General features: G+C 32.3%; 1 protein-coding gene across 1 annotated transcript; it reads left to right on the top strand.

Annotated features, from left to right (window-relative positions):
• Window positions 1-16996: 16996 nt before the first annotated feature.
• On the top strand, window positions 16997-25283 carry LOC129289185 (probable disease resistance protein At1g61190). Its single transcript, XM_054925991.1, has 3 exons — window positions 16997-17065; window positions 24414-24932; window positions 25185-25283. Exons 1-3 carry the CDS (start codon window positions 16997-16999, stop codon window positions 25281-25283), a joined length of 687 nt encoding a protein of 228 aa, XP_054781966.1.
• Window positions 25284-25547: the final 264 nt, after the last annotated feature.

Genomic DNA, 25547 nt, shown 5'->3' with positions numbered 1-25547 from the left:
AAAAGATTTACAAGGGAAGATGACCTATGAAGGTGGGAGATTAATTTTTAAATTGATTAGAGAAGGCATAAATCATGAAGAGCTGTTGAGGATGGTGTCATTAGTGACAGGAGTTGAAAGTGGTGTAGCTGACTTGAAATTTACAGTGAAGTTTAGTGAAAACACATACATAGATTTGTTAGACGATGAGGGAGTACAACATTTGATAAAGTATAATGATGAGTCAGCACATGTGTATGTTGAGACAAATGATAATGAAATAAATGGAGCAATGGATAACTCGATGGAGTAAGTTGTTATTCTTAGTTATTTGTGTGTTTAATTAGTTTATGACCATTTATATTAACCTGTAAGTAATTGTAAATGTAGGATGGAGAATTTGTTAACATGGTCACTGCCAAGATCTCCTTGTAGGCAAGAGCTTGAAAGTATATCACCCTCTTTGCCATGTTCAACACAAAATGCTCTTGCACCACTGCCTGAGGTTAATTCAGTAAAATGGAAGGATTTATTTATGGGTGTTGGCCAAACATTTGATGATGCAATTGTATTCAGAAAAGCACTATATAAATACAGCCTTGTTCATAGGTTTGGTTACATATTTGTGAGAAACAGCCCTAAGAAGATGATTATCAAATGCAATATTGATGGTTGTAAATGGAAAATATCAACTTATGCTCTTGAGAAGACAACCTCTATATTGTGTGTGAAAAAATTTCACAATGAACACATGTACTCTACTCAAGACAACCTCCTATTAAAGCAAAAGGCTAACTCAAGATTGACATCATCAATCATCATTGATGCTGTGAGGGGGAATATGGAGAAAACTTCAAATGAGATTAGACAAGACCTCTACAAAGAGTATGGGTTAAATCTCACGTATCGGCAAGCTTTGAGGGGAAAAGATAGAGCATTGGAGGAAATACATGGGCTTCCATAACAGTCATACATGTTGATTTCATGGCTTTGTGAGAAATCGAAGGAGACGGACCCAGACACAGTTGCAAAGTGGGTTGCCTCGACAAATTATAGATTTGATAGACTTTTTATTGTATATGGATGCTGCATCAAAGGGTTTCTCTAAGTTGCTCGTCCAATTTTGTTTATCGATGGAAGTCATTTAAGTGGTCCATATAAGGAGAGAAAACATCAAACCATGCTGAATCATAGTGTCAAGGGCGTGCATGCAATATTTGATGGCAATCGACATGTTGAATATAACATCAAGGGCGTTAGCAAGATTTTCATACAAAAGATGGGACAATATAACATCAAACCATGCTGAATCTTTCAATGCTTGGTTAGTGAAAGAGAGAAAACATCATATATGTGCGTTGATAAATGAGCACTGAGCAAAATTAGCGAGGAAGCTATACAATAGCAAGATAGAAATAGCAAATTGGTCAAACAGAGTTAGACCACGTGTTGAGGCAAAATTGAGGGAGAATGTATTGAGAGCTGAAGTTATGGTGGCTGAACATTATAGTGTGAATATGATACTAGTGAAGGTAGGAAACAATGACTTGAGAGTGAATCTAACATTGCGAGAATGCTCTTGTCAAGAATGGCAAATGGTAGGAATTCCTTGGGCACATGCATGTGCAGCAATAAAATTGGTTCAGGGTAATGTGTATTCATATGTTGAAGAATGCTACACTATTCATGCATAAGAAAAAATTTACAGCTCCATAATGATTCCGGTGGAAACCATTGACATGCCTTAGTTGACTGAGCTACATTATGAAGATTATGAAAAGAATACCTTTTTGGAACCACCACTGACTACATGTCCCCCAGGGCGACCACCTACCAAGCAAAGAGAGTCACAGTTTCAAAATAAAAAAGTGTATCATTGCTCAAGATGTAATCAAGCTGGGCATACCAAGAATAGACGTAGGAATCCTAATCTAATGTAGGGATTAAAAGGGGATGAAAACCTTATGCATATTAGTTAGTTTAAAATTGAAATGCATATGGTTTTTATTTATTTTGTACATTTTGCTGTTGAATGACCTTTTGTACAGGTAGCCACCTCATATGTTTTTTTATACTTGTGGAGGTGATAGGTTATGTAAATGGGATTGCAGTCTATGTTTTTCTTTTGATAAGGACTGCATAGGTACCATTTAGGTAGCTAGGATATTTTTTAGGTAAAAAGGGATGGAAATTTGGTGTACATGTATTGCAATTAGTGTAATATAAAGCTGATGAAAATTTTAGGTCTAAATTTGTCTGAGTAAAAATGCTGTCATGACATAAGACTGTTGAATTCAGTAACGTAGTATAGGGATATTGCTAATGCAACTACTGACAACATAGAACCTTACTTGGGATTAATATTTTCTACAGTATTTCAGACATTTAAGAGACTTGTCAGATAATGGGAACCAATAACGTTGGTTGGCAATTTCATATCCAAAGCAAGAAAAATTCCTACCATAAGTTATGAAATGAATAACCCCACTTGGGTGTGATTGTTTATCAGAAGATACCTGTCAGAAATCGAGATCCGGTAACCTTACCTCAGAATTTCCTAACCTAAGTTAGAAAAGTAGCTAACATATAATGTGAAATGACCTAACATGACTTGGGAACTCTTTTTTTTTTGTATAAATCTTGCCACAGATTGGGTTCCAAAAACCTCAGTTGGAAATTCCCTAACCTACCTTGCAAACATAACTAACGTATGTTATGAACATGCCTAAAGTGACTTGGGAATTTATTGTTAAAGGATAAGTATTGCCATAAGTTGGGTTCCAACAAAGTCACTTGGGAATGGTCTAACCTAACTTGGGAAAAAGGTGAACAAATGTTTTGAAAGAGCCTAATATGACTTGGGAATTGACTGCGTAAGAATAAGCCATTTGGCACAAGTTTTGTTCCAGCAACCTCACATGAGAATTTGGTAACTTAAGTTGGAAAAGTAACTAACATATGTTGTCAAAGTTCCTAATGTGACTTGGAAATTTATTATTTGATGAAAACCGACGTGGCACAAGTTGGATTCCAGTAAAGTCTTTTGTGACTGTCCTAACCTAACTTGGAAAAAAGCTGAATGTATGTTTTGAAAGAGCCTAATGTGAATTGGGAATTCATTATGTAAGGATAAGCTGCTAGGCACAATTTGTGTTCCACCAACCTCACTTGGAAATTGCGTAACATATATTATGAAAAACTGAATGTCAGTTTTGAAAATAACGTGAGTCAATGAAAATCAATAACGGTTTGTCAAATTTCTTGAACATATAGTCAAAGTTTTTTTTAAAATTAATTGCTGTATCATATACAAGAAGCCACAAAAAAAAAACATAATTACATAAAGGTTTAATTTACATATCACAAATGTCTACACTATGATTTCAATCTTTTGGATCGTGCATGCCCAGGATTTGAAATGGACATCATGACTTGAGAGCCCACTCTATTGTGTGGATGAGTCACCAACCAATACAATACCTCACTACTCATTTCACTCAATTGTTCCTACACAACAGATAAAGTCAACTCATAAGACAGAAAACTGTCACACATAACAAATTATATCTTACTTTAACATTTATTCCTACCATTGTTAGAGGAGACATAGTAAGGCTGCCCCATTCCTCTCATGTAGTATTATTCCACTGTCTAAGGCAAAAGATGACATACATTCCATAATCAGATCTACAAAAAATATGAAATTTGTCACGTAGTTGGGAAATATACACTTAATTACATGTACACAATTTCAGCTTTTTTACTCACGTCGTTGGTTGCTGTTCCATAGGCACCACTTTCAACTCAAGGTCATAATTGTCATCAACAAGTTCAGGTTTCAGTTTCATTAATATTTCTACAAACCTGCTTTTCTGAGAATAAGAACAAAGTGAATGAGAAGCTTTCACCAACAAAATTTTATATATCATTATATAGGAAAAGGCATACCATAAAATATGCCATTTTTCCTTCTCTTTCGGCAACATCGCTTCCTTTCCTTTCTTTATATTCTTCTTTTTCTTCTTTGATTCTTTACCAGATGGTAGCATCGAGTCCAGCACATACATTATGGCTGTTTTTGGCTCCACAACATAGCAAAACCAGTGTAATGCAAACATTATAGGGAAAAAAATAAAATCACAATCTCTTATATTATACCTGATGGTAGTTGGCATGAAGTCCTTCAAATGGCTATCCAAGTCCCATCTTTTTTGGTGGTGGATTATGGTTCCCTGAAATGAAAAAATGTAACACTTGTAACTTGTAAGCGCCTAATAAAATAAAGGAATTAAACCGTAAGACAAACCATAAAATCTGGATCAAAAATGTGTCGCCGCACAAGTTGATCCTTTTCCTTTTGCTCATTAACCAAAAGTCTTCCAATTAATGTAACAACCTACATAACAAAATTACAGTTACATTAAAATTTTACTATAACTTGATCTATTTTAACTAACACACTTGCTCACTGAACTACTGATCCATTGTCTAGGACCTAGATACTTGCATTCATATCTTATCACATAATACTGCTCAATCTCCACAATTTTCCTGTTACAGAAAGCAAAATTATATCAACCAATTGATTATGAACACATGAACTAGTAAGGTTGAATATCATACTCATGTCCCTCATTGGGTGGAATAGACTTTGTACAGTATTGGTAAACTTCTTTCTCTATACATTGTCCTCTTTCTTCATGTCCTCTTTTTGCCTTTCCTCTATCATCCAAAAAGGGTAAACGAATAATGCTGACTATTTGTCGTTGTGACTGTCTTAGTGTCCTTTCACCCTTAGAGTCTTTTTTCTAATTGGCTTTTCTACTTCTTCTTGTGCACCTGATTCTCCCTCCTTTTCATTTTTATCTCCTTCTACTTGTCCTTCCTCTTCTTCTTTTTCATCTTCTCTAGATCCCCCTTCCTCTTCATTTTCATCTCCTTCTACTTGTCCTTCCTCTTCCTCCTTCTCATCTTCTCCGAATTCTCCCTCCTTTTCATTTTCATCTCCTGTCTCTTCTCCTTCCTCTTCTTTGTCATCATGTTCCAACTCTTCCTCCTCTTCCTTTTCACCATCATGCTGTTCAACAACTTCCTCTCCTCTTCTTTTATCTTGCAGCTTGAGGAGTCTTTGTGCAATTCCATGTGTAAAGGTCACAATATCTCTGTATACCTCTTTTATGTCCTGCACCATATAAAATGTCATATGTTTAAAGTTATATAAAAAATAACTTTGCTAATTAACAACCATCATTTTGCCCTTACCGGATCATAAAATGAAGTCATTTCTGGAAGCTCTACTGAGAAGCTGTCATGTCCTCGAGAAGGGTGATACAAAATGCCATGATCACTTACCTCCTCAAGTTGAACTCGTGCTGTCACTCTCTCCTCTGTCCAATGTTCCAGAGCATCTTCTTGCAATGACACCTCAATTGGCTCTAATGGAAACATTTGAAAGTAGAAAATCTGCATATTTACATCTATATCATATAACCCACAGAATTTTGCAAAATAATTAACTTATAACAAATTATATCTTAATTTACCCACATATCGTAAGAAGAAATAAGCATCCTCCAACAGTTTTTTTGTGCCCATCCTTCTTCTCCTATGCTTTATATTCGGCTACCTCCTTTCCAAGCTCAGATAGTATAAAACATAACCAACCATAATGTACTGTTCCCAAATTTAACCCGAACATGACTTTCAATAGTTTATCACTTATTTTAGAACTCGAACTTGGACAAAGAAAATTCCCTAAGCAATAGAGAATGAAGAGAAACTCAAATTTATCTTTTTCTTTCCCCAAGAATATCCTATCCTCAATTACATTATAGGATACTTTTTTAAACTCCTTGTTTAACAACTTTAATTTATTCTTATCCCCATTCATATCAACTATCTCCCCATCATTAGGCAAGCCAAGTAAGGTATGAACTGCTTTGCCATTGATGACTTTCCTTTGACCTCTAATGAAAAGGGATGATGTAGGAGGATCAAATGCCTTCATCACTTCGTCGCATAAATCTCTAGGCAACTTGTGACATTTAATATTTAAAAGCTTACCAAATCCTATTCTATTAACCCTATCCCTCAAAGATTTTCGCTTTTTGATATAATCAAAAACTTCCTTCATCTTTGTCGGAGAACACCTTGTCTCAAATGGAATCTGTCCAAGTAAAACAAGTCAGCACCATTACTTGAATTCATCGCATTTTTCATGCTTGAGGTCAAAAACAACGTACCTCGTAAGCTTTTATACCAGCATTTTCCTCCTTAGCCAGATGCTTATAGTGATCTTGTTCTTCTGATCTCAACTTTTTTCATGCTACAATTGCTTCTACGTTGAGTTTTTTCAAATCATTTCCCTGGGTTGTATACTTGCCATGATATGCCTCTTTGAACTTGCTTAAACCAGAACAACTTTTTTACCTTAAAGGATTTCCTTTTGTTTTAGCCATTATCCTGCATATTAACAATTAGGGTAAAAAACAAACTACTATTGAATGTATCTAACGTCACCAATGAATACACAAAATAATACTATTAGATTTACCAAACATGAAATCTAAATTTTCTCCATAGAACATGCGAGGGTCAGGGAAAGTCATAGTCACAACCTCCCTAACTACGCTAATTTTTTGGTCAAGATTGCATTCGTCTTTTACACAAGCAAATTTTCAAGTCGGAAGAAGCTTGCCAAACTTTTATTTTATGAGGGCATTATAAGAGCTTTAATGTCAAATTAAGACTTTTCAACATTGATGTTTCTAAATTTCAGTACTCCTTCAACCATGTTTCAATACTACAATTCCTTATTTGGCATTAATGTTATTACAAGCTCTTTATTTGTCATTCTCCCTTATTTTTAACTATTTTATTAGTCTATAATATCTTATCGACCTTTCTGCTACAATCTATATTTATGTTTTTCTTCTATTATGAAAAGGAAAGCTTTTCCAAATCCAGAGACCAAACACCAAACATGCCAATGTAGAACCTAAGTTTCGGTGCAACACATGGAAGGAATCAAGGAAGAGTCCAAAGTCCTTGTTAAGCAGTGCCTTTCTCCCTTTTGTAACGGCCCTATGTTTTAAAAGAGCCAGCTCTGGGCTAATTTTCATTGCTTCTTGAAAGACACATAACCAAATGTTATAAATTTCCAGTTCATTGCCAGTATATGTGCTCGGCTAGCAAAAGAACAGAACAAAATAAATTCATCTTACAACATAAAAATACCAGACGAACAAAGGCTTCTCACTTTTTCTTCCCAAATTCATGGCAAAATCATAGAATAGAGCAAAAAATCAGGTTCGAATATCGCATAAATATAAACAAATATGGAACCATTTTGGGATCACAAATCAATATTACTGCAGTTTCTTCTCTTTTGCAAATACCTTATTGGAACGACACTAGGAAAAAAATGCACAATCAACAACAAACACAAAATCATTCTCGCCCCCACCGAAGAACAGAATAAGGGATGGAAGGGGAGAGAGAGAGGTAGAGAGAGGCACCGAACCTGGAAGAAGAGAAGAGGGGGCACTGGACACAGAGCACGCACACCGGACTAAAAATGGGAGCAACAATAGAGGACCTCTCACTAGTGATTGCGCACCCCTGGACCTAATATAGAGAACCCAATCACCGACTAAGCAGTCGGCTGAGCTAAAATAGAGGAAGACGACGAGAAGGAGCAACCAAGGAAGACACCGAAACAGAGCAGGAATAGGGCTCTCTCATGCGCAGTACCTTTGTTTTGAGCTCAGGGGCATTTTCGACAATTCAATGTTTTTTTATCCCCATTAAGGACCACGGTCCTTATTTGAAATTTCTATTTTTCAAGATTCCTAATTGAAATTAATATTCTTAGGGGGTCCTTAACTGTCATTCTCCCTATTTAATAATCAATATAGATATCTTAAAATAAATTTTTAAAAAATTATAATACATAACTATACTGGTTATGTAGTGTAACTTAAAAATGACTTTTTAAAAAATTATGATACATAACTATATTGGTTACGTAGTGTAACCAGTGTAGTTATTAATATGCCTACACTGATTACGTAAAGAACCGGTGTAAATATCATTATAGTTAGTTATTTATTTATAAAAATACTATCACCTTTTATTTATACATCATATACACATGAACCGGTGTAAATATAAGAGTGTAAAAAGATTATTTTCTATTAGTGAAAAGACAAGTGCCGCGCGGTTGTTTTGATGGTGTTATTGCTTTTTGGTGCCACTACAATAAACAAATCGTAAAATTGAATGGAGCACTACGAGATGTCTGGGCCTATCTAACAATATGTGTTTGTCCACTGTACTCTTATATGGTAACATACTAATATGGTTAATTAAGCTAAGCTATACCCTGTCTTCATCTTCATATACTAATATAATGTGCCATTATTGCTTTCTTCGTCTTCAAATTCCTTCTACTAATTAGTCCTCTTCAGCATTTTTGTCTTCTGCATCTCGCTTCTTTTCGCTCCCTTGTTCTCCCTATTTTCAAATCAAGCTTCGTTAGCTATTTTTCATATTTAAACTAATTGAATTTGCAAAAATAAATGAAAAGAAAAAAGAAGTTTGGTGTTTTCATTTGAAGATCTCTTTTCTGGTTCATTTTCTTTTGCTTTCCTGTTATCTATTGCTACTTTGCCATACATACGTTAAAAGAAAAAAAAAATTCCTTGTGTGTGCGTGTGTTGAAAGTTGATATCGGAGGCGAGACGCTAAGATTGGTGCTGATCACTCAGACTGATACAGGTAAGAGTTTAGACAAATGAATATTGCTAGTATTTATTATCAACACCATATCTGCTGTCATTATTGTTTTCAGCTTCCATTCTTCTTTTTCTTAAAAAAGGCTAAATATAAGTTTATTTTTAATTAATAGTACTTTGCTTTCATTCTATTGTTTTAATTATGAACAACAGAACTATTTTTGTGCTTCTTGCAGGACACAAAATCTAAGCAAACGGAACAACATATTGGTGGAAAAGAGAAGAGGTAATTAAGTTCTCTCTTGCATTTTCTATGAGAATTAGTGATAGATCACAATACTAATAGCAATCTCATCTTGGAATGAATTATATATGCAATCTTTCTGCTCTTGGTTTTTCAATAAAGTCTGGCTCTTGGGAACAATAAAACTAAAACAGCTTTGTTGAGTTGGTGCAAATTCACATGGCGATTGAAAAAGCCAATTAAACTGGAATTTTAAACAATATTTGTCAAGATGGTAACGTTGAAAGACAGAGAATAATATAGCAACTCATCCATTTGCACACAAACATAGCTACATGGACAGGACGAGAGGACGAGAGGAGAGGAAAGGAGTCTGGGATGAACTTAGCTTCCCTCCACTGACCTACCCCCTCCACTGTCACTCCCACTGCCCTTGGATATAAGGTCTTTTTCATAATTTTTTATTAGGTCCTTTTTTGTAACGTTGAGTTCTTGTTTGTAATTTTTTCAATCAATTATAACAAATTAATGGATATCTCAATAAAGGGTGAAATTGCTCTATTTTTAATATACGAGAGGCAACATTGTGTCCCTTAATTTAAACGTACTCAATACATACACTTAAAAAAAAAAAAGTTGAGAGACAAATTAGCATTTTAATTCTTAATACAAACAGTGTTATCTTGTTATCTATGCATATACATTTACCAGATAGGACCATAATATAGATCCTTGTTTTCTAAGGCTTATTATATTTCAATATCAATGCAAAAATCTTATTCTTCATTTTTTTTTCTATGTACGCAAAAAATTATTTTCTATATTCTAGAAACATCATAGTTATGTCGCCAGACCACAAGAAAAATACCTAGTTCACTAAATTGGAAATAAAAAAACACCTTGTTCACTTGCAGACAGATAGTGATCTAAATTAGAAAGCAATTTTATTTCAATCTTTATGACATTTTAATATGTTTTTCTTATAAAATTAATATGTTATATATCTCTGACGTCTAATTATGGGGCTGAAAATGTACAATCAGGCTTTTGGCTCGAGGGTGTTTTCTGGCCTTTTCATGGACCAATTTTAAATTTTTTCCCCCCTTGTTCATATATAGTTAGATATTCTATAATTGATCTGGAATTTTTTGGATTGTCTCATTTTTTTTTACCTATTATTTTGACGAAGTTTTTTACGCTTCATAATTTGTATTTTATTATTCACATTTGCTGTTAAAATATTTTTCGAACATTACAAGATATTTTAATTCAAAAGTTCACTCAAGAAACAAAATAAGTATATTAATTTCATATATATATATATATATAAGTTACGGTAATAGAAATAAATAAATTATATATAATTTTGATTAGAAGTAAAAGACTTATATAACTACAAAAAATCATGCGTTTCCCGCGGTCACTCAATAAATAAATTGCCACGAGTTGTTCAAACCTTGGCTATTTCAAGTGTGAGAATTAGCATTTCCATATGGTTTTCATGTAAGCCATAATAAATGTCACGGTTGTGTCAAAAAATTTCCTCAATTCTAAAAAAACATTGTGGCATTTGCCGCCGTTCTCTTAGAAAAAGTGAATTTGCCACCGTATAGATGAACCGTGACAATTGCCGCTATTGTTTTTTTAAAATTATGTTTTTAAAATTAATTAATTATTTTATTCATAATTATTAATTTTATAATCATAAATTATTTTCTGATTAGTTATTTTTAAAAAACTATTATTAATAATTAATAGTTTTCCTTTAAATTACCATATATGTTGCTTAAAAAGTATTTATATTTAAGAATCCTTGTAAACATAACTTGATTTTAGTAATCAATTTTAATTAATATATTTTTATGCAATGATATATTAATATGATTGAATCTGTTAAACATGTTTAAAATTATGGTTACAAATAAATTGATATTTTTCCAAAACTTATGTAATGAATATGATAAGAGGAACTATATTAAAATGAAACTAAACTAAAAATAAAACAGTATTAAACAATGTGAAACAACAATATACTATGATATATAAGCCTAATCATCTAAAGAGAAAACTATTAGATTCACCAAAAAAACAAAAAAAGAAAACTATTAGAAATAAAGAGGAGATGAACAACATGAAGCGAATTAGTAAATGGATATAGACTCTTTTACCAAAAAAAAAACAAAAAAAAAAAAAAGATATAGACTCTTTGTATAACACCAGAGGTATTGAACTATCTATGCATTTTTCTTTTTCAATTTTTTCTTTTACCAACTTTTTCTCCTTATATTATCCGTTGTTCATATATTTGAGCTTCTACACAGCTATATCAGGAAACAAGAATGGAGATTCTCATGAGTACCATTGCTGGAAAAGTTGTAGAACCGATAGTAGACTACACTGTGGCACCCATTGCAAGGCAAGTCGGTTATTTGATTTTCTACAAAGACAATTTCACAAATCTCAAGACAAAGTTGCAGAGTTGAAGAGAGTAAAGGAGACAATCAATCATGAAGTGGATTTAGAAAGAAGAAATGGACGACAAATTTATGATGCTGTACAGAGCTGGCGAGATAGAGTGGATGAAATCATAGAAGCAGCAGAGATACTCAATGATGATCCTCATCATAGGAATGTTGGTTGCTACAAGGGGCCTTGTCCTGATTTAAAGACACGACATCCACTCAGTAGAAAAGCAAAGAAAATGGCTGGAAACGTTGATGAAGTAATGCAAGGAAAAGATAATATTCAACCGCTTGGATACATTCCTGCTTTAGAGTAGGCCCCACTTCTGCCACAAAGTAGTAAAAAGCTTGAGTCGAGAAAGAAAATGAAGGAGGACATTGTCATTGCTCTAAGAGACCCTGACTTCAGGCGAATAGGGGTCTATGGGCTTGGAGGAGTGGGAAAAACCACTCTACTTGAAGAAATTGCTAAACAAGTTAGAGATCATAAGTTGTTTGATGAAGTTGTTATGGTTCATATATCCCAAACTCCAGATCTAGAAAGAATTCAAGGTGAGATTGCAGATCTTTTAGGCCTTCACTTTGAAGAGACAACTGTAGCTGGAAGAGCAAGTCACTTTGGCCAAAGGATTAAAAATGAGAAAAGTATTCTAGTCATATTGGATGATCTTTGGGCAACACTTGATTTAGATAAGATGGGAATTCCTTTGAAGGATTACAAAGGTTGCAAACTATTGTTGACTTTTAGGAACCTCGATGAATTACAAAAAATGGAGATTCAAAAAGATTTCTTGATAGATGTTTTAATAAAAAAGGAGCTTGGAACTTGTTTGAATATATGGTGGGTGATGTTGTTAAAGATGTTACTTTGCATGAGGTGGCAATCCAAGTGGCCAGAAAATGTGTAGGCTTGATTGTTCTTATAGTGACACTGGTAACAGCATTAAAAAATAAAGATAGCATTGATTCTTGGAAAGATGCCTTAAACCAATTAAAGATTGTTGATACAGAAGGAATGAATGAGATAATTTATTCAGCTTTGGAGTTTAGTTACAATCATATTGAGAATGATGAAGCAAAGGCTCTTTTCTTGCTTTGTGGAGTCATAGGTTCATCAAATGAATTCTTGTTGAAATATGCTTTGGGTTTGGGCTATTCAAGCACATTAATACATTAAAAGATGCAAGATTTATATTTCATAGGTTGATTGGTTCCTTAAAGGCATCTTGTCTATTGCTTGAAAACAATTCAAACAAGAGAGTCCAAATGCATGATATTGTACGAGATGTAGCAATGTCAATTCCTTTAAGAGATAAGCATGCTTTCAAAATTGGAAGGCGCGATGAGATCAAAACGTGGCCATCAGAAGAATTCCTTCAAAGATGCACTCAAGTCATCTTAGAATGGTGTCACATTCATAAGCTTCCTGAAAGGTTAGATTGTCCTAATATTAAGCTTTTCATCTTGAGTAACAAGAATCGATCTTTAAATGTTCCAGATTTTTTCTTCGAGGGAATGAAAAGCCTCAAAGTGTTAGATTTGACTAGCATGCAATTACCTTCATTGCCCAAATCTTTTCATTTCCTTATGTACCTACAAACACTGTTTGGATCACTGTGCTTTGGGAGACATGACCAACACTGGAGCTTTAACAAGTTTCAAATTCTTAGTCTTAAAGGATCATCCATGATAACATTGCCTACTGAACTAGGGGAATTGACTCTTCTTAGAATGTTGGATCTAACCAATTCTGGAATTCAAATCTTCCCATCCAACATTATATCAAAATTGATCAAATTAGAGGAGAATTGTATTTGGGCGCAATACCTCCATCAAGTGGAACCAAGAAGATTCAGCTGAGAAAAATATAAATGCTTCCCTTGTCGAAATTAGGAGTTTGGGAAAGTTGACTACTCTGGATATTCAAATCAAAGGATCTTGGGTTTTGCCAAGAAATTTAATGTTTGAGAAGCTAGAAAGATACAAGATAGTGATAGGAGATGTATGGGAATGGTCTGATGACTATGGGGCCTCAAAAACTTTGAAGCTCAAACTTGTCACTAGCATTCATTGGAGCATGGTATTAAAGAACTTGTTAAAGGAGTGGAAGATTTGTACTTGGATGAAATAAATGGAATCTCCAATGTTCTTTACCATTTGAATGGAGAAGGATTTCCTTTGTTAAAGCACCTTCACATCCAAAACAATGGGGAAATTGAACACATTGTCAACTCATCAATGCATAGAAAACAAAGTCGCGTTTTCTTCGCCAATTTGGAGACACACGTAATTAGTAATCTCAATAAAATGGCGAATTTATGTCATGGCTCACTTGTAAGTAATTCTTTTGCAAAACTGAAAGCCATCAAAGATAGACGTTGTGACAAATTGAAATATCTCTTCTCTGTATTAATGGTCAAAGCTCTTTGTCAACTTGTGGAGATTGAAGTTTCAAATTGCAATTCTATGAAGATTGTGTTTTCAGAAAGCTCTTCCCCAAACTCACAGATTATTGATGATAATATCGAGTTTTATTCATTGCGCTCTTTGACTTTACAACATTTGTCAGAAATTGATTATTTTATTCTGATGAGTTGACATCTATAACAACAAAGAAGAGTTATCTAGGAACCAATGCTCCACCATATTTTTTTAATGCAAAGGTATGTTCTTTTTGTTTGATTATTGTATAAATTTGTGTATATGTATACGTTTTTAAATAATTAATAAATGTTTAAGAAGTTGTAGATATAATTATTGTTTTTAGATAAAACTAATTAATATATGGGCAACTACAATATCAAATTATTGAAGACTGTGTAAGATTTTAATCTGGGAAAAAAATTTATGGTAAGAAGAAATTATGTGATGTATTTTATAAGAATGATATTACAGGTGCATGATGTCAATTTTTGCATGAATAGGTACTAACAATAACATTATTATTTTCTTTTGTCACGCTGATCATGTATTATAAGTTTTAAATGAATTAAATTGAATATATATCAAGCAGTATATGATACAAAACTATTGATAATTGTTTCATTTAATAAATTATATTTTGGCTTAATTTGGATAGAATATACTATTTAAATCCAATATGTAAAATTTTAATCAGTGAAAATTTTATAAGCATTATATTCTATGAACATGATTGTCAGTTCTTGGACTCATATAGAAGACTAATGGTAACATTATTAGTTTGATCAAAATTCTCAACATTTTCTTAATGAATCTCGCATGCAATATTATTATTGTGTATTACTATATCCCTTTTACAGGTTATATTTTCTAATTTGGAGACTCTAAAGTTGAGTTCAATCAATTTGAAAAAGATCTGGGATGACCACCACCTTTCTACAGCTAATTCTCTACAGATATTGATAAATTTGAGTGTTGAAGATTGTAGTGGTCTAAAGTATTTATTTGCAGCTTCTATTATTCGAAGTTTTCAAAATCTTAAACAGCTTGCAATAAGTAGATGTAATATGATGGAGGAGATAATTGCAGTAGAGGAGAAAAATGTCGCAATACCAAAAGAGGTAATACAAGAAGTTTTTGTGTAGTTACAAGCATTATTGTTGTCGTTGTTGATCATAGAGCTGTGTATTGTATCACAGGTCCGATTCTCAAAATTGGAGATCGTGGTAATAACAGACATGAAATTCTTGAAGAAAGCATGATACTATCAATTTGATGGGATAAAGATTTTGGAGGTGAATAATTGTAAGAAACATGGGAAGTTATTCCCATCTGATACGAAGAGATCAACATTTGGAAGCCTGGAGGCATTGAAGGTCAATGATTGTTGTTCAGTGCAAGAGATATTCAAATTAACTACCAACGAAGAAAGCCATAGTGGAGAGGACACAGGAACACAATTCATACAATTAAAGAAACTCCATATCCTTCGCTTGCCGAAATCGAAACAAATATGGAGTAAGGATCCTCAAGAGAATTTCCGCTTTCATAATCTCCAAGATGTCTGTATTGAAGAATGTGAAAACTTAGAATGTCTCTTCCCATTTTCAATAGCCGTGGATCGTCACAACTTGAAAAACTTGTAGTTGATTTTTGTCGAATGAAAGAAATTGTAGCAAAGAAAGAGGTGGCCATGGAGGAAAAAGTCATATTTCACCTGATCGATTACACTCCTTGGAGATTCGCGCCATGCATAAATTTAATAGCTTCTATGCTTGAAGTCACAATTTAACTTGCCCATCGTTGAGGGAGCTATGGGTCTATAACTGTAATGCAAAATTGAAGTTATTGGAAAGACAATGCACAAGAGACCAAATTTCCATGCAGCAAACTCTTTTCATGATCGAAGAGGTACAAGTTATAGAATATTTTACTCATCTTAGGAATATCTAGCTTGTCATGAAGTAATTATTTTCTTTCCAAATAGTTCGATACTAAACTTTCATTTTCAAAGAAAATTAATATTGCATGGTTGAAGGTGAGGACAAAATTTTGTGACATATCATTTTTCATTTCAATACATTAAAATGTATATTTCAGAAGATATCGAAATAAACAATGAAAAAAAAAATGTATGGAAACTTTAGCATGAAGTTTACTGCTTTTAGGTGATATAGCTCAATAGAATAAAACCACCCGTATAGTGTGCCTCTTTGCTTATTGGTAAAATATTTTTTAATTATTTTATGTGAAAGAAAATTAATGAAGTATGTTATGTTTTAGGTGATTCCAAACTTGGAAAAGTGGTCATTAAACAATAAGGAGGCTATAATGATGCTGCAAGATCCGCAATGAAAGGACCATTATTTAAGAAAATTGAAGGTTCTTGGGTTTTCCCAGATTGATGATAAAGTAGCAGCAAGTTTTCTTGATTCAATTGCACAAAAGGCACCGAACTTAAAAGCTCTAGCTGTTTTCCCCTAGGCTGAAAATCTTTTGTGAAAGAGGAACAAGTTCTCCAATGCTCAGAAAGGTAATAAATGGGGAGAAAGATGAAGAATGGTGGTAAGGTGACTTGAATGTAACAACAAAAAAGATCTATGTCGATAAGGTATGTTATATTTCCTTTACAACAATGGTGTGAAACATAGTATTGATGATAACAAGGAAAAGTGTCTTGTTAGTATTGTTTAACAACTCTATAAGATGCCCTTTAATTTAATTAATTTTAGAATTTCCTTTGCACAGATTGCATTCCGAAACTTTGAACATTTGGACTTATCCTTGTTTCCCGAGCTAAGAAACTTCTAGTACCGTCCAATTGAGAACAACATTTTCAGTGATTTGAAATCTCTAGCGATGAAAAACTGTGACTTTCTATCAGATGTTCTTATTCCTTCAAGCATGCTACCAGCCTTGTGAAACTTGGAAGAAATTCAAGTAATATATTGTGATTCACTACTAGTTGTGTTTGAATTTAATAGAACATATGAAGGAAGAATGTCAGAGAAAGAAGTCATTCATATACAAAAAATCTCTCTTTCTAACCTCCCAAAACTTCAATATATATGGAAACAAGGTCTCAAAGAAATTGTGAGTTTTGGAGATTCAGATGATGTTCATGTGGAGAGATTGAAGATGCCAAAGCACCAAGCATGGGAGGGAAAAGGGAAGAGGATGAAGATGAGATCCCCGATCAATCACCTCTGTTTTTAGTTGCAGAGGTATGCGTTAAATCATTCTAATGAAATAAAATCTTTACATTGATCTTTTATAATCTAAAAGATAAAGTGTCAGTCTTACTTTCCTTATGTAATAACCCAAAAAAAAATATATTAATGTAATAACCAAAAAAAATTAGTAAAATTAAATAAAATATTAAATTTATATTACGGTGTTAATATTCTATTTTTATTATTTTTTTTTCTGTAGATATAATAAGATGAAGTGTTGGTATAGTAATAGTTGTGTTGACAATCTATCATAACAGTCCTTGGTTCGAATCCTGTGCATATGAGAAGTTTTATTTCTTTTATTTTAATCCTTGGTAGAATTACCATTTTGCCCCTCTGCGTTATTAAAAAAATAAATAAATAAAAGAAGACAAGAAACAGAGACAAAAACGCGAGAGAGATGGAAACGCTTATCATTTTTTCTGATTCTTCTTCCAGTAGATTGAGAGAGGGGGCGAGAGAGAGAGAGATAGCGAACTTAATTATCAAACCCCATCGTCGATGGACTTCCTTCCTCCGTTCACTTTCTGTGTCGTCCTCTGCTGCCAGCCCATCCATCGTCGGTCAGTTTTTGCCGTAGGTTCGCCGCTTTTGAGGTTCGATTTCCTTACACTTTCGTCAGTCCTTCTTTAGTTCTGCTTCCCGTTGCCGGATTTCTTCTCTTCCGTCGCTGTGCTGGCGTGGTGATGGGCGCCTGACGCTCTTCTTTCTTCTCGATGTGCAAGGTCTTCAACTTCTCCTTCTCTGTCCCTGTCATTGCTGAGTGAGATGTGAAGCATTTTGAACTCTCCTTGTTGGTTATGTGCGTGTGAGTGAGTGTGTGTTTAAGTGGCTAAGATTGCAATTTTTCCCTGGTGTTTGTTCTGCTGTCGTGTGTCTGTGATTTGGGTGCTGAAATTCTGATTCTTCTATTTGTATCGGTTGCTCTGTGTGTGTGAGAGAAAGGATGATATTATATAAATGTTTAGGAGTTGTTGAGCAAGAGATTTGAAGAGCAAGAAGTTTCATGCTGTAGTTTGGATATCAATCCCCACAAGGTATTTGATATAATGCTTAAAGGAGAATTATATTTCAATGGAGTAATTAGTTTTGGCTAAAGTATTATGGAGAAAACTTTGCAATATAAATGATGATATTTGGGGAGATCTTGAATTGTTTAGATTGGTTATGGTTGTATTAAGGACAAAAATTTAATTTCAAAAATTTTTGTTATGAAATTGAATCTAGAAAACTTTATAAAAGAACTTGATGCTTGAGAGTTGTATGATTGACAACTTAATAATTTTTTGGTACTTGTGTATGACATGATCTTAACATGCATATAATGTGTTTGACGGAATGTGGAAGGAGAAATTATCTTGATTTAATTGAATAACTAAACATGTGTAATGAATCATTAAATAAATTTTTGTAGTGAAGTTATTCAATTTTTATGCTGCAACTTGGGATCGATCGAGCACTTGCTTACGTATAATTGTTGGAAGGTTATGTGGGGTCCATGAAGACTATTTTATTTATTTAATTATTTGGCAGGTAGCTTATTGTATTTATTTAAACTTTGAAATATTTTGAAATAAAACGCTATGGTTTCACGTATGTTATGGAAAGACTGTACATATAAATAATGGTATTGTTTAGATAAAGGATGAGTTAGTGAATCATCATAATTTTGTGTACTAGAATGAAATGTGGAGGGAATATGTATTTGAAAGAAAAACTAAAAGATTGATGTCTAAGATCAATGTGGGGACATATTACAATAATTAAGTAAGTGATGATTAATTATGAGTTTTATAAGATTTTAGAGATTCAATTATCATTATATTGAATTGTTTTAGGAATAAACCTTGTGAGGAGTGTTAAGAAGTAAATTACAGTGTTGGCATTGCCTCAGGTAAGTGGATAACATCCCAACTAGTTTATCAATAAAATTTTTCTTTCTTTTATTTTTTTAACATAGATTATTCAACAACAATTATATTACATATTTAATATTTTGTTAATTAAATTTTTTTTATATCTTGAGAAATTATAAAGAGATGTTGAATGACATTATGAATTATGGCATATGTATGTATTTTTGCTTACGAAGGACACTTTCAAAATTGATGAGATTATTTTATCAACTTTGATTATTTTTGGGTTATTAATAAATGCCAAATATGAACATTAGTTATTAAACTTTATTTTGGCAAGTTTTTAATACTCAAAACTATTCATGCGAGTTTGCTTTTGAAAATATGAACCGTATTTTAATAGTGATGATTTCCCGCACGTTTGAAAATGAATTTAAAGAGAATTTTATACATAATATTAGTTGCTAACAACAATTCCTTTAGCCCTTGACGCGCCATGATCAATGATTAACTAGTTTGATTTTCATGAGCTCTATTCTCACATTTGTTATTTGTGGGTTTAACACTTGCATTTGTTTTCATGGTTTTAAGCCGCGTTTAGTTAGTATTATCATTGTGAACTATGTGTTCACGTTTGCTTTGTAACTTCAGCTGCGTTTGATTACTTATCCTCGTGGACTATGTGTCCATATTTGTAAATTATTTTTATAAATCCCCAAAAATATGAATGTTTTATTAATTGGTGATTTCATATTTAATGGTTTTCAATTAGTAAATATTGTTATTCTTATTTATTATTTAATCATTTTGAATTATTAAGATCAAATGTTAAAGCTACTTTGTTATCACAAATTTAAATGTTCTTGTTATTAAAATTATATAGAACTTTTATTCCAAATTTATAAATTTATTTACATTGAATTGCTTTCTCATTTAATTTATATAACTATTGTATTGTATTCATTTTGATTTTACAAAATGTTATAGTAGGGACGTTATTCATTGAAAATTATTTTGGTCTCAAATAGCATAATTGATGTTGTACGTCTTACTTAACCAACGAAGGACTTTTGCAGAGTTGGGTGGAAATTTGTTCTGTAAATATTTTCTATTGATGTAAATATAAAATTTATGTATTATGTTATGAAAAATATGATTAGGTGCTTCACATAGACTACAGTTAAGGTCCTTATTTTGTTATACATTTTGTCTGTCGGTTGGAAGGCATAGAACTCCTAGTTATAGTGATTTTTTTTTTTGAAATATTGTTGTAAGATTTTCAAAAGGTCTTATTTACAAGGGACGCTCTAATGAAATTTCTACAAAAATAATAAGACTTTTGTTTGAGAAACATAAGAATGTCCTAAACCTAATGCAAATATAATTACGAGTAAAAAAAGAAAATTTTATTAAATTAAGGATAAGAAATGTGTGTTTGTACATGTAACGGGCGTCCTAAATTAGGACTTAATCATCATACTAACCATGGTTAATCAAGGACTAACCCAAATAGATTATACAATACGAGATTAACCTAAATGAATTCTTAATATGTATTTATTTTTCACAAACTATTTAATATAAAGGAATCCCAAGTCTTTAAAATATATTTGAGAACTCATATCATTCAATTAAACATATGCGGAAGCATGATAATAACTATTTTTACTTGCACAAATATTTTGACCTATTAATATAATACAAGCATCAAAACACAATCTCAAGAGCCCAAAATACCTTTCCATCCTACACAAAACCCATAGTGCAAATGGATCAAGAATATATTATCCTAATTGGCAATATCATAAACTAAATACACATATCAACATAAAAGGAGAGAGGCCTACAGAAGTGATTATTATCACTTGGCCTAATGCTCCTTTCCTCTGTTCTTCTCAGATGAGCTAGCTCCTGTAATATGTTAAAAGAGAGGGGTGAGTACAACTACTTAGTAACCAAGGTATATCTAAGTTATACAAATGCATGATAATTAATTATGAATGCAAGTAATCAATAAATTTATCAAGGTGACCATTCAAACAATCACATTAATAACATGTTAATCACATTAACATTTAACTCATGTGAATAATTTCAAGAATAAAGTCAAGTATAAAATTTACACAAATAGCCACATATACATTATTCACATAATTACTACATGTTCTCATTTCTACAATTATAATCATATTCTCAACATAGCCATCAATCACTCAAATGGCATGATAATAATAATATGCATGATCAATCTCTTCCTTATATCCCCCCTTATTTCCTCTGACATGAAATCCGTGTAGTGAGACTACCCAAAGCCTTAATCATATCATGAGGGGCTACCGGGCCAAGGTTGCCTTACTCACTTATGAACACGGTTTCCCCCAAATCACACACTATGGGGTGTCATACCCAAAACTAGCTCTATCCAAAACTCCAGGTAGGCCAATAGGGTCAAGTCCCTTAATAAGAACAATGCTACAGTACCTTACAAGGTAAATAGCGGCTATAACCCCTAGGATTATTGGTTAATAGCCAAATACTATATGGATTTTGTGTAATCGCTAACTCCTTCACTAAGGCGAACTCCCGCCATATGATCATACTAATAAAAAAAATGCATTTTAAAAATTCATATATATAATTCATAATTTATAGTCAAGATTGTGCACATCATCATCAACATCAATCTCATTACTTATACCAAGTCACAATTAACTTGGTCACAAATTATAAGGTCTTAACAAAGCCACATGCATTACAAACAACTATTTTAAATTTAGATATATATATATATATATATTCTTTTGTTTCACTAACATAATTAATTAATTAATATACAAATGTATAAAATAGATTTCCCCTGGTTACCTCAACTTTTGAGAGGTCAAAAATTACCCATCAAGTTACAACACTTCCAAAGCTTTCCAAAGCTTGAATGGTGTCAAAAGAAAATTAATTTACAATTGATCACATCCCAATGTGTCAATAATATTATTAACACAATTTTCACTCATACTCTAACACCTAAGTATTTATTTTATTTTATTTTATATTTATTTATTTATTTAATTTTTTAAGAAATTAGTCTTAGTCTCTTGAATTCTAAAATTTAATTTCATGTATTTGAACCTATCTACTTGGTTTAATAGTCTCCTTCACAATAATTTCATTCAAATATTTTTCTAATATCAAAATTTCTCTTTTTATTCCAAAAATTCACACATAAAATACCAAAAAATTGTAAACTTGATTTCAAGCCTAGAATCATTATTCTATAGCCATAATAATTTATTTCTCATCTCAAATAATCATCTACATATCAACAAATCAATTTATATTTTCAGATTTAACCAAAAATCTACCTATAGAAATTTAGGGATAAACTCAAATACCTCAAATTCCAATTCTATCAACAAAATAATACTCTAAAATATTTATTACACTACTAACAACCTCAAAACCATATTTATTCAACGTAAATTCATCCCTCTTCCAAATCCTAAATTTTCTATCACCACAAAATCAGAAACCAAAGAGAAAATATGACTAAGAAAAATATTTAGAACACTTACCTAGTTTTAGAATACTTAAAATCTCATATGAAGTATCCTATTATGGAGCTTCACCTTCTAAATCAGTCAGCCTCTCCATCAATGTCGCTCGCTCTCTCGCTCGCTCTCTGCCTCAGCTCGCGTACGGGGATGAAATGAAGAAATGAAGGAAGGAGGGTGATTTTATAAAAAAAATACTGCGAGTCCCACATGTTTTTTTTGTTTCCTCTTTCCTCTCTCTTCTTTGTTTTATTATTAATATATATAATATGTGTGTGTGTGTCATGATTGCCGTGGGAGAGCACCGAAAGCACGATTTCTTCTTCTCCTTCTTCTTCTTTCTTTCTTTAGACATTTTCTTTTTTTTATAATAATAATAATAATTTAATATTTTTTAATTAATTAATTAATTATTATTTTTTTTAAATTTTAATTTAGAATTATATCCTAATTAGATTTAACAATTATCTCCTTCTAATTTGCTTACCTCTAAATATTTTTTTTAAATTTCTATTAATCTAAATTCATTATTAAAATTTAAATTGGGATGTTACAGTATATATATCCCGTGTCGGTCACTTTTATACTTTGAGACGTGACACCTTATGTCTTTACTATTTGTCAAAAGGTTTGAGGTATGTTTATATGCAGAAAATCGTTGAAAGTTTTGCTTCGTTAATTGAATTATATATGTTTAAGTAGTCAATAAATTCATTGATAGTGTGATATGTTCTACTCAGTCTTGAATATTAAATTTAAATTATTGTAAAAAAATGCGTTGGTTTCTTATTTAACCACCTTAAAAATAATCTTCTTAAGGAAAAATAATTTATAGAGTAGCAAACTATTGAAACATTTATATCATCCATAAAATTCAACAATATATAAAACCTATTATTGATCACTCCCATAAGTATATGGGATTGCATTAATTAATTACCTGAAAAATTCCAGGCTATAAACTAACAAGGTGATCAGACAAAAGTTTTGCTATTTCAATCAGAAAAGTAACAAGAGATTATGAGAGAAAATTATTTTATTTAAGAATTAAATGAAAAAAATTACAAAAAAGAAAAATCACAAATATATGAAGATTATTACCTAATATATTAGTAGAAGCATTGGGTGTAGGATTGATCACTTATAGGTTACTATTACTTTTAAATTGACTCTTTATCATCAATTATAGTGACAATTGTTTCTAAAGCATTATAATTACCTTTAAGCTAATTAGTCTTAATTTAATTAGGATAGAATTTACTTTTCTCAAAATCAAAGTTCTAACCAAATCATGAAGTTGCAATTTAAGTGACCATGAATATCTAAATGTTCTTTTAGGTTAGTTATTCATATTTACCTCTCTAGATTTAGGCTCATCACTCTTCATTTTATAAATTAGAAATTATGTTGATAAAGTGCAACATCTTGTGAAGAATGTAACAAGAGAGATAAATATGTAAACAAGTGATAGAAAGAACTCCAAACATGAACAGATTTCAATGTGAATTAATGAGTAAAAGAGAGTGGTTATAATAGAAAGAATGATCTTTAATGATCTCGTTCTGAAGCTTGATGAAGTTTCCATAGGCTCCAATATCTTTTGGGAAACTCTCAAAGTATTTAAATAAGTGAATGGAATTCTCACCTAATAGAGAGGAGTATTTATAGATAAAATTGAGGCTCCTTGTCATATTCCTCCTCAATGTAGGGACTCTAAAACTTGTGTTTATCTGTGTGTATTCAATTAATCAATTCCTCTATTGTTCTTGTTTTTTTAAATTATATATATATATATATATTTAAAAGTTGATTTTTCTTCTTTTCTTCCCTCTTTAATTACCTTGTCTGTTTGATGAGAAGGGACAAGAGTAGATCAAAACACGACTCAACAAGTTAACGCTCTATAAGTTGGATGAACTCCAACATATATGTAAGGAGGGGTTTCAATCAGACCCTGTTCTTGATGCTCGTGAATACTTAGATGTGGATGCTTGTTCCAATTTGATTCTCCTTGTGCCTTCCTCGGTTACATTTAATCGCTTGACATATTTAGAGGTGCAAAATTGCAATAGGTTGATTGATGTAATTGCACCATCAACAGCAAGAAATTTAGCTAAGTTAACAACATTGAAGATAAGAGCATGTAATTTAGTTGAGCAAATTGTGGCACAAGAGAGAGGGGAGATCCAAAATAATGAAATTGCATTCAATAGCTTAGAAGTTTTGGAACTTGAATCCTTGCCAAACCTCAAAATGTTTTGCTCTAGTAGCTTCTCCTTGAAGCTTCCACTATTAGAGGAACTTGTAATAAAGCAATGTCCAAGAATGAAGAGCTTCTCTACCAAAGACACAAGCGCACCATTAGTTCAACAGATACTGGCAGATGATCAAGATGGACAATGGTTTTGTGAAGGTGACCTAAACGGTACAGTGAAAATGATCTTTCAACAGATGGTATGTTTTTATTTTAGGTAGAAAATCACTTTAAATGAAGATAGGGAAATTATTTCTACATAATAACCTACGCATGCAATTTCTTTCCACATGTTATGATGACTAGTTGCAAAATCATTGCCAAACATTTTTTTTTTTTTTGCTTATACTCAATATGTTTCATGTTCGTAGATGTTGTGTATATATGTTTCGATGTGGAAAAATAAACATTTCTCACAAACAAAACATTTACAAGCCATTTGTTATTTGTAGGTGGCATTCCATAATTTGGAGCGACTGGAGATATCTCAATATCCCGAGGTCATAGAAATGTCGAACCCAGCATCAGCATATTCCATTGGACAGGTTTGAGACTTATTTCTTAACTAGTTCGACCATATATTTCAAATATCATATAAATATATACACACACACACACATATAGAGAGACAGAGAGAGCAAAGATTTTATATTTATTTTCATCATATTTACTCCCAATAAATATAAGAAAATAAAGCCTTAGCCATAACATGAATTTGTGTGCACAATGAAGCGCGTGTGATTAATTATTTCCCAGCCTTCATAATGATTCCTACTATCCAGGCTCATGCTTTTGACTTCTTGCCATGTCATTTT

The sequence above is a fragment of the Prosopis cineraria genome, unplaced genomic scaffold, assembly GCF_029017545.1.
Source record: "Prosopis cineraria cultivar Desert tree isolate PC_DT_omini unplaced genomic scaffold, ASM2901754v1 PC12, whole genome shotgun sequence".
In the NCBI taxonomy this organism is placed as follows: domain Eukaryota; kingdom Viridiplantae; phylum Streptophyta; class Magnoliopsida; order Fabales; family Fabaceae; genus Prosopis; species Prosopis cineraria.
Note: the sequence above shows the minus strand (reverse complement) of the source record. Positions and strands in the feature narration are given on the sequence as shown.

Bases quoted from the DNA above. Each gene is read 5' to 3' on its own strand.
- LOC129289185 (XM_054925991.1), top strand. From the start codon at position 16,997: ATGGGAGGGAAAAGGGAAGAGGATGAAGATGAGATCCCCGATCAATCA. The intron at 17,066-24,413 runs GTATGCGTTAAA...CATATATGTAAG, and splicing joins CTCTGTTTTTAGTTGCAGAG to GAGGGGTTTCAATCAGACCC. The intron at 24,933-25,184 runs GTATGTTTTTAT...TGTTATTTGTAG, and splicing joins AAATGATCTTTCAACAGATG to GTGGCATTCCATAATTTGGA.